The sequence below is a fragment of the Abramis brama genome (genome assembly GCF_963993115.1).
Source record: "Abramis brama genome assembly, chromosome: 21".
NCBI classification, from domain to species: Eukaryota; Metazoa; Chordata; class Actinopteri; order Cypriniformes; family Leuciscidae; genus Abramis; species Abramis brama.
Window position 1 is genome coordinate 23,853,941 of NC_139983.1, and position 16,433 is coordinate 23,870,373.

At 36.3% G+C, this 16,433-nt stretch overlaps 1 protein-coding gene across 1 annotated transcript in view; it reads right to left on the minus strand.

Moving 5' to 3' along the window:
- Positions 1 to 16,433, minus strand: part of sh3yl1 (SH3 and SYLF domain containing 1) — a 29,945-nt gene that overhangs the window by 4,821 nt on the left and 8,691 nt on the right. The window contains exons 2-9 of the mRNA XM_084097729.1: positions 15,807 to 15,917; positions 13,487 to 13,600; positions 12,807 to 12,871; positions 8,532 to 8,644; positions 6,735 to 6,863; positions 6,441 to 6,591; positions 4,848 to 4,920; positions 4,559 to 4,621 (exon numbers count right to left, since the gene is read on the minus strand). Coding sequence (XP_083953855.1) covers positions 4,559 to 4,621; positions 4,848 to 4,920; positions 6,441 to 6,591; positions 6,735 to 6,863; positions 8,532 to 8,644; positions 12,807 to 12,871; positions 13,487 to 13,600; positions 15,807 to 15,917 — 819 coding nt within the window. The remainder of the gene's footprint in view (positions 1 to 4,558; positions 4,622 to 4,847; positions 4,921 to 6,440; positions 6,592 to 6,734; positions 6,864 to 8,531; positions 8,645 to 12,806; positions 12,872 to 13,486; positions 13,601 to 15,806; positions 15,918 to 16,433) is intronic.

The following is a 16,433-nucleotide window of genomic DNA, read 5'->3' on the forward strand; positions in this document are numbered from 1 at the left end:
ATTCGACATAATGTTCATTCCCACTACCACAAGAGCAAGACATGACAAGCCGGGCGTAAGACAGCAATACAATCCAGAGCTTCTTCAGATCTGGAAGGGATGTGTATTTTGGCAGAGTGGTGACATTTGAGCTATGCGGTTTTCTACTTGCACACGCAATATCTGAAAAAGTGACAGCTCATGACAGGGAAGAGGGCCTACCATTTCTCCACTCCGCTGCTAAATCTCAGATTGGTGCGTGGGCTAAGCCCTATCAGGTACACGGTGACCAAATCCAATTGATGTAACCATAGATAATCGCTGGCACCTTATGGTGGAATGCAAAAGAGCTAATTAACAATTGACAACCTCACTTCTCATTCCAAAGGAAAAGGGAAAGCAGGATTATTCATAGAAACCCGTATAACAGCTGCTCAACGTGCCATTACACTCAAATCAAAAGCTCATAGAACATTATCCCTTTATAGACCAAAGAGTCTTTAGAAATCAGGGTGGCTCTCTAACCACCTTTTCCTAAGGCCAGGGATCCATCTAAATGACTGTATTATTTACAGCTTTAATGATCTGGAGGGCAAGGAGTGTTAATGAAACGGTGAGGAGTGAGAGTTTTCCCGGTCTCATTTTTCACAAATGATATCATGATAATTAGGGGGAGAGAAATGTCTGCCAGTAAAATAACAGGCAATGTCAACACACACCCAGAGACCTTTTTCAGCTTGTAACAATAGAGATGAGTATCTCTTTGACTCATCTTCAAAAGACTGTAGTCAGTTTTATCGTATCATGACGAAGTCTTTCTAGTAACACATCTGCAACTTCTATAAAAGTGGACAGAACACATATAAAATCAAAAGTCATTCCCTCCAAACCATTTCATTAAAAGTGTTTTTCCCAATGTTAAGTTTAATGGGATAGTTCACCCAAAAGTCTCTTTTTAAACATTCCAAAAACTCATTTACGGGAAGTAGCGTCCCACCATGTGGGAGACTCCCGGAAGAAGTGAGATGTCTGAAACATGTTTAATTTTTTTCTGCTGTGGAACACAGTTCATACAATGAAAGTCAATGGGGTCCAAAACAACAATGGACCCCAATGACTTTTATTCTATGGACAGTTTTAAAATATTTATATATATATGGTGTTTCACAGAACAATAAAATCATAATCAAATCTTTATGACTTTCTTTCTCCTGTGGAACACAAAAGAAGATATGAGGCTGTGTAAATGATAATGATCCACTGAAAAGTGAAAACACTGAGCCTCTGAGGCAATTTCAAAAGTAAGCAACACTGGCTCAACCAATCGCAGAAGTGTAGGGGAGGGGATATGTTTGTTTGACCAATAGTAGAGAGCAAGAGGATTTGGGAAACTATTTAAAAACAATCACTATTTTTGAATTTCGTTTGGTGACAGTTCACTTTAGCCGACACAATTGATCCATAACAAAACGCTCTTTACGCTCGGCACTTGTATTGTTCTGTACGGTTTTGCTGTAGAAAAATAAAAGTTAGCAAAATAAATGGGAGACATCTGTTGTCCTGATTCTGATGAAGTCATCCAATGTTGTGCTTTGACATACAACAGGTGTATCTGTCTACTTATCCTGAATTAAGCAATGACAACTGGCTGTTGAAAGACACATCAAGTTGCTGGCTAACAGTCTCTGTTCCTTGTACAACTCATCTGGCTCGCTTACACATGATCCTCCTCTGGCCAAAGGATTGCTGTTGGCTGATGGTTTAGTGTCTTATGCAGTTGACAATCGAAATCATGATTTAGGATGCCAAGTATGTGTTGATTTAGAATGACTGTTATCAACCAGCAGAATATTAACATGTAATTTAACAAAATCCGGTAATTAAACATCTCAGCAGGGAATTGGACTCCTATTCCCACCTGAAGGAGATGCGAACAATGAAACCTTGTCTACAGCAGTCTCTAACTGTCTGGATCATGCTGAGGCACGTGCACATTTCAATCAATTACACATCTGAATCAACAGAGTTAAAAATAACCGAACAAATTCACCATAATAGCACCTAAATGAATTAAAAGAGTAAACACAGGAAATGAGTGATGTCAGCTAATCATTCTCAGGCTGATGTATGCGTGAGAGAAGTGGAGGTAATGCTAAAATGCACATATTAATTTAGTTCTTTCAATCTAATTTTAGAATTTTTCAATGAGTCGACTTGTGTGCACTTCAACAAGGAATTATTGTCTGAATTACTGTGTAAGTGAATAAAGTATCACTCATTTATGTAATTAGAAGGAATGCAAATGTACAGCCAACTGTTTTTCTTTTTTTTTGTGGCAAAGCAGATATGTTTGACTGTTGGCATCCATGCGTTCAAGAACAACTTTACCTGTGACAACAAACCCCACGTCATTTATCTACGACCAGAATGCGTCTTTAGTTTATATTAGCCTTAGCGCGCTTGATCGCCCTATCTCATTATGTCATTCGCTCACACTGAATGAACTGCAGTTGCGCAAGTTAGAGACACCAGAAGAAAACACAACCTCTCGACATGCACTTCTAAGAGATGTGCAACGTTCTGATGGCACTCTTGTTTCTTCTGACCATGAAGGACTTAAAGAGGACAGAACAGTAACAATCACATACAGGTACAAAAGCCGTTTTCCCTCCAGCTTGCTATGCTCACGATGGACAGAAACACTAGTATATTTCAGTTCTAGCCAACAAAGAATTTGAATATTCAGCGCTACGACCAAAGATTTGATACTTTACCACAATATATGCTCTAAAATCGGCTCAAAATATCAAACATGTTTGATATCCTCTGACTGGATGAAATCAAAGTCTGAAGTCTGTGCTCATCCTACACTACATGATTTTCTATGAAATCTGTCAACTCCCAATGCCCAAAATCTGCCGACTCTGACTTTCGGCAACTAGTGTCTGACTTGTACAGACTGTAAATTAGAGCAAAAGTCACATAGTGTATTCCAGCCTATAGACTATGTTTGTTTAAAATGGTTTCATCTGGCCTGATCAACTGAAAAGTGCCCCTCTAAAACCAGCAAACAGCCCATGCTGACAAGACTGGAAGACCAACTAAGACCACAAAACCAACTTAAGCTGGTTTAAGATGCCTTTTCAGAAGGGTTATGAGCAACTTATTTTAATCAATAGTTTAAAAAAACAAGTTACTGGTGCATTGCATCTAGCTGTTTTCTTAAGACTGCAGCATTTGCTTCCTTTCAGTTGTCCTTTATGAGCAGAACACACTATAATCTCCCTTGAGTGTTGAGTGCTGTTGTTGGCTGTCCTGGACTTAAAATCACTGTGTAAATGTTAGCATTATAATGTTTTCATAATCAATCATTGCTGCCTTTTACTCTTGTGTACTAAAGATTGGCACGAGTACTCGTCTGCCGTTTCGTTGGGAATAAAATTTACTGTTTGCAATAAAGTAGCCTTAAGGACTTATGGTGATTTAGGACGGCATCTCCTCCAAGTTTGTCCTATTTAAAGGACAGGGAGGCTGCCAAATGTTTTGATGCTCGGGTCTGTATGTGACAAAATCCACACACATCATTTTATTAGCTAGCGGCCTTTAAAATGTCTCCCCTCATGGATAAAAATGTCATCTCACTGTGGGAAAGAATGCGTTTGCTGTGTAGCTGACTTGTGACATGGCAAAGAGCACTGAGGCCCTTCCTGAATAAAGGAAGATGGGAAAACAGCCAGTCTACAGTTCATGGCTTCTTTCGATATCTTCCCAGCCAGTCTGAGTGGTTTTCTTCTAAACGGGGCAGGCAAAGCCACTCCGTCGCGTTTTTTTAATCTAATCCCTATAATTCAACTTTAAACACAGGCCTTTAGGAACCTAATGAAAATAAACGAGAATGTTAGTGGAGTTGAATTGACGACAACACAAATCATCCTCCATAGGCTGAGCTGATTAATGAAAGGATCTCACACAGCACTGGGTGTTTCTTCTCGTGCATTTCTGCTATTTAATTAGCCGTTGCTAATCTAGTGGTTTTAATCCACTTTATAATTTATCAGTGTCAAATGAAATGCATGACCACATTGTCATCTTTACCCTCACAGGTATTTCTTGTTGTTTTAAAAAGATTGATCTGATTAACCTCATCATATACAGAAGGAATAATCCCTTTTGTTCAGATATTCTGCTTGATAATATGCTTGAACAAGCAGGGTGGGCTACAAAACACACAGTCAAATCCTCTTCTGTCAGTTTATTACCATAGTCACAGGTGTGAAGTGTTTGTTTTAACAATAAGCATAATTTTACTTAAGTAGGGAAAAACACTCCTCATGGTTTCACTATCTGTGTGAGAAGCTTGTGTTAACAGCAATACACAAAACCTTTTGAATTAGGTTTTCTTAGGCACTGACATAGTCCTCAAAATAAAATATATTACTAAAATAAAATAAATTACTAAAATAAAATAAAATAAAATAAAATAAAATAAAATAAAATAAAATAAAATAAAATAAAATAAAATAAAATAAAATAAAATAAAATAAAATAAAATAAAATAAAATAAAATAAAAGCACTCACCTGAGCTTTCAGCATCCCAGCTGTCTAAGCTCGGATAAAGAGCTGGCTTCACAAATGCAGGAGCTGTGAAAATATAATTTTTTATAGGTATAGTTATAAATATAGTTTTTAATCAACATAACAATAAAAGAGTCACCCAGAATCAGAGGCAAGGAGATGGCAACTTCCTTCTAATTTTACAACAACCCCAGAAAATATATGAAAAAAGTTTTTTAGACCTATGCGAGTTCATATTTCTACTCTGAATGATGAAATGCGTGCGGATCTGAAAGGTCACTCGGGGTCTTACCTTGAGTCCTGGGTGTGTAACAGGAGGCAGCTCTCTGTGTGGGAGGCCTTGGTCTAGATGGTGCTGAACTCATCTGTGAAAACAGAGACACCCGAAAATACATCAACAGGCTTGTCTTTCACCCAGTGAACTTGATAAACAGAGACTGGCACTGAAGCCATAAAATAATCAATTAGTTCAAGTCTTTAAAAAAGGACAACTGAACAACTTTTTTGTGTGAATTTGAATCAGTATGCAAGGACAGTTCGCACCTTAAATATTAATTGGATTAAAGTATACAAGCAACTGAATATTCACTGTATTTCTAATAGTGTAATACTATTGTGCTATTCACAGACCTACTGATTTTGCTTCATTCCAACTTATAAAACTAAATAACATACTCATTACTATGACAGGGAATCAAATGGGTTGTTTAGACCTGATTTCATAAGACCACTGTTTTTTCCCCACATAACCCCAGTGACCAAAATGAAGTGCCAAGTGGAAAGCCTATATTACTGTCATCTACAGTGTTTTATAGAAGTCTGATTTATAGTAGCCATCAAATGAAGCTCACAATCACCTTCTAATGTGTTGAAAGAATTTGTCAGCAGATTATATTGCTCATGCTTTATGTAGGTGTAATTTCTTCATTTCTTCATTCCAAACTCACGGAACTACTGCATACTTGTGAAAAAAGTTTGTACTCTATTGTTAAAGGGATTGAACTAGAAGGGTTCCTGTGTGCATGACTTAAATGAACAAAATGAGTCAAAAAAAATTGTTCATTTGACAAAAGAAAAAAAGCTTTGAGTCAGTGGAAAATAGTGTGACTTTAAATCCCATCAAGTAAGAGAGATTAAAGTTACTTAACCCTTCAAATGAGTGATGTTGTCAGTCAAATTAATGTGATGTTTCAGCATGCAAAGGCAAATGACACGGGCAATTTAAACAGAGCTAAAGAGTAGCTGAATGCGTGAGGAATATTTATTTTGTTGCTAATCTGGTGATACAAATGAGAAGTGTATCAATCCTGTAAGACTATTTCAACAGTGCTATTTCAACATTTTTTTCATTAAATCCCTAGCTATATTGCTGCACACTATGATTCTTAAAGAAAAGACATGGGGAATTTGGGACTAAACTATCTCTTTCAGATCTACAGTCATTCTTGTGATTCATCTAGTCTGATTCACTCTAGTAAATCAGTTTGTTCAGACAGTTCATGTAAATGATCAAATTAAATAATAACAAACGATTCACAGTTTAGAGTCCCTGTCCTGCATTTAACATATTTAGTGACAGTGAAATATTTAGTTAAATGCTACTCCATCACTAATTTTTTTTTTTTTGATGGTGTATTTGTTATTAATGCATCCGTTCAAGTTTGATGCTATCACCCTGATAGCCCTGCTTGTTCATCCATTCAAAACTCTCAGAGTCTCAAAAAAATCACCAGAAAGCTATATTACATATATACATATAGTCTAGCGAACTACTTTTTCAAAAGAGTAGCAGGATTGTACTTAAACTACTTTAAAATTATGAGTAGCTTGAAGCTTGGCCAGCTTTAGTTTGGGGCCAACATGGGGCAGTAGTGCACAAAGTAACCTTGCTTGAAGCTGGCATGTGTTTGTTCTGCCAGTCGGTGGTGTATTTCTCTGTGTAGTCCTGCAAAATGGTGTACAAATCAAATGCTTCAGGTGGGGGTTCCACATCTCCATTGAGAATAGCAGAAGCACGAATGTCTTGGCCATAGAACCTATTCAAAAGTAAGGAACACATGAGATATTGAAACTACAGTATAACAATGAAAACACAAAGTAGGTCAAAATGTGAGGTAACATCAGAGCCTGAGGGCTTTATTTCAACATTAACGCTCTTTAACCTATGACATGTGCTTACTTTCGGTTGGTTTCTTTGCGCTCAATGAGGTAAGAACCGACGAGAGACACTCCAGCGTAAAGGCCACGAGATTTGCAGTACGAGTAGACAGCCGCTGTACTGCGAAACGCCACATCTGCCTCCAAATTCCTGTCAAATATGCTTAGTCAGACTTGTTTATATGCAAGGAATAAACACTACACAGTCAAGGATAATAGTGGAATCAAATGGGAGGATGAAACTACACTAAGGGTAATAATCACTGGGATTTGTTGAGAGTAATGCAGACTCAGGCATACGATCATGTCTTAATAGGGTCTGTTTTTCTTTTATACTTTACATGTTTTTAAACTTATTTTAAGTTAAATAATATATTTAGTTTGAAATATATTGCCATCATGAAATAAATTACTCATATCGTGATATAAGATGTTGGTCATATCGGCCAGCCCTACTATAAGGATTCGACATTAAAGTTTTTGGAATGGCTAAACTAGCTTTCGACAAACTAATCTTGGAGAACAAAGAGATGATTTTCAGCTCTGAAAAGTGCAGTAATTATTATTTAAAACATTGTCTTTCTTATATGACCCCTTTAAAATATTTATAAACTATCCGTTTCATTGTCCACCAACTAAAGAGACCTTGATTTTGATGCAAACCCTAGATTTTATTAATAGAATGAGATGTGACATTTATCTAAAATATGTCCTAGTAGGTGGTAAGAAGGTTCTATTCCAAGAATAACTCATTTCAAAAGAGCACATACACCCTGCAGTCACTGCTGCCAAACCAAATCCAGACCTGATCTCATCCAAACCAAAAACAATCAAACACATCCACATTAAGTGGAATCTTAAGGCCTAGTTTTCAAAGCTATACTGTAGTGCAGCAGGCAACCATTCAGTGTAATACTGCTTGCAACTCTATTCAGGCGAGATCCATAAACAACAATTAAAGCAGTGAGAATAAAAAAGGACTTTCCAAACAAGCACAAACACAGCAGAATCCGTCAATAAAGGTAAAATAACCGATTCACCGGAGAACAATGCAGCTGTAATTTAAACTAGCACTACTGAATGGCTCTTAAAGTACAGTATGGACACCCTTCATTATCTATAATTCTCACAGTATTTTCTGCACAGGCTCATGCTTGTCATATTATGAATGACTGTGTTGCAGGTGATAGCTTAAGCTGGCAGCTCACAACTGTATACATTTTTTTTGTATAAACATATCATTAGAGAAAATTAGTCCCTTGTGAAGTGATAAAGATATAGATGGCTTTTATATTCTGTTGATTTTATTGGAAATTTTTCCGTAAGAGCAAGAGCAAGAGCTTTCCTTTCATTGCTATCCGTAAATGCACTAAATCAACAGTTCAAAAATATTACAGCTAATTTATCCCTTCAGAGAAATGCTGTCAAAGCCCTCCATCGCCTATGTAAACACTTTAAAAACTTGCTCCAAGCAAATGGACTTCAATGCTCGATTTACAAACAAATGGAACACAATGCAACTCACAAACGCTCAAGGACTGCACAATTCTTTTCTCATTCCTGAACACAACATAAAACAATCATAATATCAATTTCTTTACATAAATCAAACCTTTCTTCCTTAAGCCATAACCTTTGATTTTTCAGATGCATCCAGATAAAAAACGCTTTAGTAATAAAAGTGTCATGTCAAATTACGACACTGATGCTTAACAGTGGACATTTGCTCAAAGCATTTAAGTTTCCATACCTTGACTCTGCATTATTCTGACCCCTGGCAACAGAATGGGGTATTACACTGTTAAATCAACACACATACCTGCCAAGAGGCCCAACAGCCACAGTGCAGTTTCCTCCAAGTGTAAGATTCCCTCCTTTACTAAAAGCATCCACAGCTCTCCTCTGGTTCAATATGATGACAAAATCTGATGACTGGAGATGAAAAGAAGAGGACATGCGTCATGTTTCATGTGAAGCATTAGATGGATGGTTTAAAATCAAAAAATGTATTTTTAATTTAATTTAAATGTAATAAAAATGAGTATAAGAATGATAAGTCAATAAGAATTTTACTTATAATGAATGTGAATGGTGACCAAGGGATGTAATTTCAAAGAAAGTTTTAATTTAATTTTTAATTTTTTTTATTTTCATTTTATACGACACATCTATGGTGTAGATATAGTAAAGCTATAATGAAAAAGCTACAGGTGGCATTTAATGATGCATTAAGAATTTCGCTTAAACTCCCAAGGTTAAACTCCTTTCTGTTTCTTTACTTATGATATGGACCTAAGGGTCTGGAATAAAGAATAATAATTTTATTATATAAAATATACATATACATATACATATAGTGAGGAAAATAAGTATTTGAACACCCTGCTATTTTGCAAGTTCTCCCACTTGGAAATCATGGAGGGGTCTGAAATTGTCATCATAGGTGCATGTCCACTGTGAGAGACATAATCTAAAAAAATCCAGAAATCACAATATATGATTTTTTAACTATTTATTTGTATGATACAGCTGCAAATAAGTATTTGAACACCTGTCTATCAGCTAGAATTCTGACCCTCAAAGACCTGTTAGTCTGCCTTTAAAATGTCCACCTCCACTCCATTTATTATCCTAAATTAGATGCACCTGTTTGAGGTCGTTAGCTGCAGAAAGACACCTGTCCACCCCATACAATCAGTAAGAATCCAACTACTAACATGGCCAAGACCAAAGAGCTGTCCAAAGACACTAGAGACAAAATTGTACACCTCCACAAGGCTGGAAAGGGCTACGGGGAAATTGCCAAGCAGCTTGGTGAAAAAAGGTCCACTGTTGGAGCAATCATTAGAAAATGGAAGAAGCTAAACATGACTGTTAATCTCCCTCGGACTGGGGCTCCATGCAAGATCTCACCTCGTGGGGTCTCAATGATCCTAAGAAAGGTGAGAAATCAGCCCAGAACTACACGGGAGGAGCTGGTCAATGACCTGAAAAGAGCTGGGACCACCGTTTCCAAGGTTACTGTTGGTAATACACTAAGACGTCATGGTTTGAAATCATGCATGGCACGGAAGGTTCCCCTGCTTAAACCAGCACATGTCAAGGCCCGTCTTAAGTTTGCCAATGACCATTTGGATGATCCAGAGGAGTCATGGGAGAAAGTCATGTGGTCAGATGAGACCAAAATAGAACTTTTTGGTCATAATTCCACTAAACGTGTTTGGAGGAAGAAGAATGATGAGTACCATCCCAAGAATACCATCCCTACTGTGAAGCATGGGGGTGGTAGCATCATGCTTTGGGGGTGTTTTTCTGCACATGGGACAGGGCGACTGCACTGTATTAAGGAGAGGATGACTGGGGCCATGTATTGCGAGATTTTGGGGAACAACCTCCTTCCCTCAGTTAGAGCATTGAAGATGGGTCGAGGCTGGGGCTTCCAACATGACAATGACCCGAAGCACACAGCCAGGATAACCAAGGAGTGGCTCTGTAAGAAGCATATCAAGGTTCTGGCGTGGCCTAGCCAGTCTCCAGACCTAAACCCAATAGAGAATCTTTGGAGGGAGCTCAAACTCCGTGTTTCTCAGCGACAGCCCAGAAACCTGACTGATCTAGAGAAGATCTGTGTGGAGGAGTGGGCCAAAATCCCTCCTGCAGTGTGTGCAAACCTGGTGAAAAACTACAGGAAACATTTGACCTCTGTAATTGCAAACAAAGGCTACTGTACCAAATATTAACATTGATTTTCTCAGGTGTTCAAATACTTATTTGCAGCTGTATCATACAAATAAATAGTTCAAAAATCATACATTGTGATTTCTGGATTTTTTTTTTAGATTATGTCTCTCACAGTGGACATGCACCTACGATGACAATTTCAGACCCCTCCATGATTTCTAAGTGGGAGAACTTGCAAAATAGCAGGGTGTTCAAATACTTATTTTCCTCACTGTATATACACATATACATATACATATATATATACATACATACATACATATATATATATATATATATATATATATATACATACATATATATACATACATATACATACATACATATACATACATACATATACATATACATACATATATATATTCTTCAAAATATATATTTTTTGTGTTCAGCAGAAGAAGGAAACTCATACAGGTTTGGGACAATAAAAGGGTGACAAAAGTTTTATTTTTGGGTGAACTATCCCTTTAATGCCGTTTTTAAGAGGAGCAGCACCACTTCTTCTCCTGTGTTCAAAACATAGACTGTAAAAAAATATGGACGTAGTGTCCGTGACGTCACCCGTAGGGGTTCAAAACTCATTCACTTCTTGGAGGGAGCCCGGTCTACAGGGTGTCACGTGATTTTCGTGCATCTAACCTGGACATTGCCATTGCCAACATCAGACCGAAAATATGGCAAAATCATTTACTATGGTGATAACCATATGGTGATTTATTTAAGTATTTAAGTATTTGAAATACTCTAAATACACTCCCTCAAAATATTTTGTTACAAACTACATTTTATTTTTTCCACACCTGCAAAATACAAATTACAAAATACACTAAAGTAATTAAATACGTGTTTAAAATACATTTAATTGAAATACTGCCCATGTCTGCCGCCAACTACTGTGCATCTGTCACCAGCAAAACATTAAAAAGTTGCTCTATATTCAGCAATAGTTTTTAAGTTTTTTTTAATGCTAGTTGGTGTCGAAAGATTTGGACCGGTTTCAGACATGCTCTGGTTTTAATGCCTAAAGATAAAATCGATATTTCCTGTACTCCCTTGCTACTTATCAGGTGTGTTGCTACATACTGTGAGACAGAGACCGCAGTGCTAACCACAGCGCCTGAAGGCTACTCCAGAAATTAATCAAAAGTGTCAAGATGCACAGGCGCTTGGTACACAAATGACTCATCCGAGCTGCAATCCAAGGTCAGGAAACAAAGTGCAGCTTCTGCCTGATGCTGACAAATGACCTCGCTGGGCACATGCCACATGCACAGTGATTTCCTGTGCCAGAGATATGAGGATCCACTTTATGCTTTGAAAAATGATGAAGCCAGCACTTGAGCTAATAATAGCTCCTGACAAAAGGCTGACATCTGGTTTAGGGAAAAGGTCGTAATGAGTAATTCATAATGGGTCATGCTTTTACAGAACACCTTGCAAGATTCAGGGAAAACTAACTGTTAAAAGAAAACACAATTATTCTGGGGAGCACCTGTTTATTATTAGTAAATTATAGTGAAATCTATTATCCATACAGGTCATTTAAAATTAGAATTATAAATCAAACTCAGGTGATATGTTTGATGAAAGTAAAGTAATTTGCAAAACTTTTTTTTTTTTACAAGATTAAGTCCATAATGTGTGGCTATGTTTTATTTGTATTATCATTTTGTTGTTGTTAACGTTAATTATCACACAAAAGTATCACATAAGATTATTCACAATAAAATATTCTAAATGACTGACAGATGATGGATGATGGGAAGAAAAAGAAATACAAAACAAGACAGCCAAGTCAGACAGGGCAAATATTTTAATGTCTTGATATTCTTGTCTATGCATGACTCAGACATTCGATGGAAAGAAAACATATTTTTTGCATGACATTGCATGAGAAGTAATTTACAAATTATACCCTGATGAGGAACCTATAGTAGTGTCTGCATACAGAGCATAATCCATAGGCATACAGCATAGTGTAGTCCAAGATGTTCATCTAATACATGAATAAACATGTCGCACAACTGTTCTTGAACACTTTACTGACTCAAAATCTGTGAGACTGAAACTTTTAGTATCTACTACTAAGGTGCTTACCATGTTATAAGCTTTAGTCCTGTTTTTTTTTTATGATCATTCATTTTCTATTGGTTAAAAAAAATAAAAAAAAATAAAAAATAAAATCACAGATGTTCTACTAAAGAACCCAAAAGGACTTTTAAAGTAATGAAAAAATTACCTTCTCACAGCTTTTTTGTTTATTTTTAGACAATTTAGCCAAAAACATGATTTGTACCTGAATTAAAGAAATTGGTTGTTCTTTTAGAGACTCTGGTGTCAAATAAAAACTTACCTCCAGACCAATTTCAAATCCTCCACCGAGTCCAGCAATGCCAATTGCTGAAGGAGCAGACCATCCTTCATAACAGAATGCAGAAAACAATTACACAATTTAACATAAAAATAAAAAAAATAAAAAAAAATGAATTTGGGATAAACTAGAACTTTTTAAACAGATTAAGTCTTGATACATGTCACTTTAACAAACAAAGTTGCCAATATGGCCTTTCTTCAACTTTTTTATTTTTATTAAAATATATAGTGCCCAAACGCGGGACCTTTTGTCCATTATAATAGCTATTACCAAAGGTTAAATAATGATTACTACAATCCTCAAAAAAAAAAAAAAAAATTCTGAACTTGTATCATCTCTGAACAATGTAAAAATTCAATGAGTAAAAACAAGAAAAACACTTAAGTCAATGAAGCTCTAAATGTTTGTTTATTCAGTTTCAAATGTTGCTATAAGGCAGCTGCCAGACATCAATTACACCAAAACCCATTAAACTCCCTATTTTCACAAATTGGTCTATTTTGTCGTAATAGTTGTGATTTAGAGTTTATCTGAACATCATGTACTCTACAGTATGTCACAAACTATATAATCTCCTGACCTCACCAAGCAAATATAGGCCTACGTGTATTTTACACTCAGAATAAATGTCAGAATGGTCATCAGTAAAACCCACTTACTTCCATCAGCGAGTCTTGCGATCACTATCCCACTGCCGCCCCTCGCAGTGATCATGAAACCTGCTTTGAAGACTGACAGGATGGCCAGTCCCTGAGCCTTGGCAATGACATGAGCTGGTGTCAGGTTGTGGAAAAGATAGAAGTAAATGAATAGGAGACATTACAATTGGACTTGTGCAGGCAAAACTGTTCTGAATCTAGACATAAGTACTGAAATGTAAAAAAAGAAAAAAAAAGAAAAAGTGCAAATGCAAGATGAAACAGGTAGGCAGAGTTGATTGGTGCATTGTGTTTTTGCACAGGTTGCACAGATATGGTGAAGTTACTGAGTGAACTGCATTCATGTCACTTTCTGAAGACATGCATGAACAGATACTTGGCAATGGACCGGCAGAAAGACTGCTAGTCTTGTACACAAATGACATCAGTCAACAGAAATGCTAACTTTGGGCTGTTAATAGCACTTACATGTCTGGCATGTGTGCTATTACTGCATCAGGATTAGCCTACGCTCAAGGAACCGTGGCTTCAACAAGTATTTTGACACAAATAAAAATGTATGAATGTCAATGCATATACATATCAAAGTGGCATTTATTTTGGCACAACACCATTTTAAAACATTTCACTAAAATTAAAAGGTACACTACGTAACTAAATTTAAGTATTGAGCCAATACATCATCAATCCTTCCAAAACGTGTTTTTGTCTTCACTATGGTAAGCCTAAGTACTACTCTCCATTGACAGTCCACGCAACTTTGACGCTTCAAAAAGTTCATAAAGAGATCGTAAAACTAATCCATATTGAGCGTTTTAGTTCAGATTTTCAGAAAAGACTCGATCGCTTTATATGATGAACAGATTCAATTTATTCTTTTATTCACATTTAAACATTGATCAGCAAACATAAACAGCTCAACCGAACCTGCTTGACGCGCGAGAACAAGCCTCATTGGTTCTTGCTGAAGCTCAAATGTGCTGCATAACACGAGAATGAACCTCATTGGTTCTCCTACGTCAAGCGAACATGCATAAGCTTCATCGGTTCTGATATATCTGATCGGTTCATCATATAAAGCGATCATGTCTCTTCAGAAAATTTTGACTAAACTACTCAATTCATATGGATTAGTTTTACGATCTCTTTATGAACTTTTGCGTTGACTGTCAATGGAGAGTACAGAAAGCTCTCAGATTTCATCAAAGATAAGATCTTAATTTTATGTTCCGAAGATAAACAAAGGTCTTATGGGTTTGAAACGACACGAGGGTGAGTAATTAATGACAGAATTTTCATTATTGGGTGATCTATCCCTTTAAGTTTAAAGTATAAAACAACAGACGATGAGCATGAAATGAAGAGCATGTCCATAGTCAATATGATGAACTACACCTGTGAAATTTGAGGGAACTTACTCATTTGTGTGCAGAAACCACTTGGTTTGATATTTTCTTATTTAATGCATTGACATTTTTAAGTGTTATTACTGTAAGGGTCTGTAGTGGCAAACCATTTTAAATCACTGAATAAGAGACAAACATGTGCCAATTGTCTTTAAAGATTATTTATTCCCTTGCAAGGAAAGGTCAGCAATCATACAGTCATACAGAGTGGCTGTAGAGTGTGACAAAAAAGGGAGGGCATCCTTTCTTCTTTATAGTCTCTGAACAACATGTCCCATAACTAACACATTGCTGCATCCTCCGTTCTCTATAGTATAACAGTTCTTTGTTCTATCAGTGTAGCAGAAAATCATGGAACATCCACATGCAATCCACATGCATTACCTTGACCTAAGTACCATCATGTTTTCTAAGATTCTATGAATATAAGAAAATGCAAAATTTAGAACATGTTAAATTTCTTCTACAGGTCCAAATACTTCCACTGTATTGTGTAAATAAAAAAAGAAAACTGAGAAATTCAGTCAATGTAGTTAGGGCCGTCAAACGATCAAATTAATTTGATAATCATAATCAATTTTGCAAGGTGTGATTAAACTAATTAATGTTTTTTAAATAATGAATGTAATAATTTGTACATTAAATTGCCCTAAACAGAACATTTGCAATTCATCAATTATAAATCAATAAAAAAGTGAGTAACTCTTTTTAATGGATCTTGCAGTGCTTTTTCACAAGGTTTTCCAAAAACAATATTTGGTACAAATATGATACTGATCCTTATGTTGTCAGATTTTTATCAATTCAAAAAAGGGATAAATTGAATTTGATTAATTTAATGAATCCCCATCACAAAAAGATAAATGTTTCCCCATTGTTTTCTAATTGGTTTATGACAGCAGCACAACAGTTACCTGGAATAAGTTTGTCAGGCCCCATTCTGTTGGATATTTCCGTGAACTCTCTAAGGATCTTGCCAGCCTTCTTGGCCTCAGACTTTAGGTTAGCAGGAATAGGGTTATTCACTGTAAAAGAAACATTAGAAGATACATAATTTTATCTTCCTCTGCTTCACATTCCAACATTCTGAAACGTCAAATGTCTATAGACCAAATTTGTAGGATGTTTTGCATCTTCCTGAATGCTTTCAATTCTACTATGTAAAACGACTCTTATGGCATTTGTTACTATGAACCTGAACTATGTTTTAAATACCAAAATTATTTAAAGGCTATGGGCAATATTTAACCACTTGTTCAAGGTGACAGACTATGAAATCACCACAATTGCATGTTCCTCTATTATAAAGTCTCTCTCCAGCATTTTAATATGACAAACTGTAAATTATTCATTAATACATCAAATGTCAACATAACCCAACAGGTTATTTTGCTCACCTCATTGATAATTGCACTAATTATATTAGCCAGAGTCAGTCAGTGATCAGTGTGTTAATATTCATGCTGATGACTTTGGGTAAAAAAAAAAAAAAAAAAAAAGTGTCTCCCACGAGTCACTGTCTGAGTCAGATTTGCCTTTCC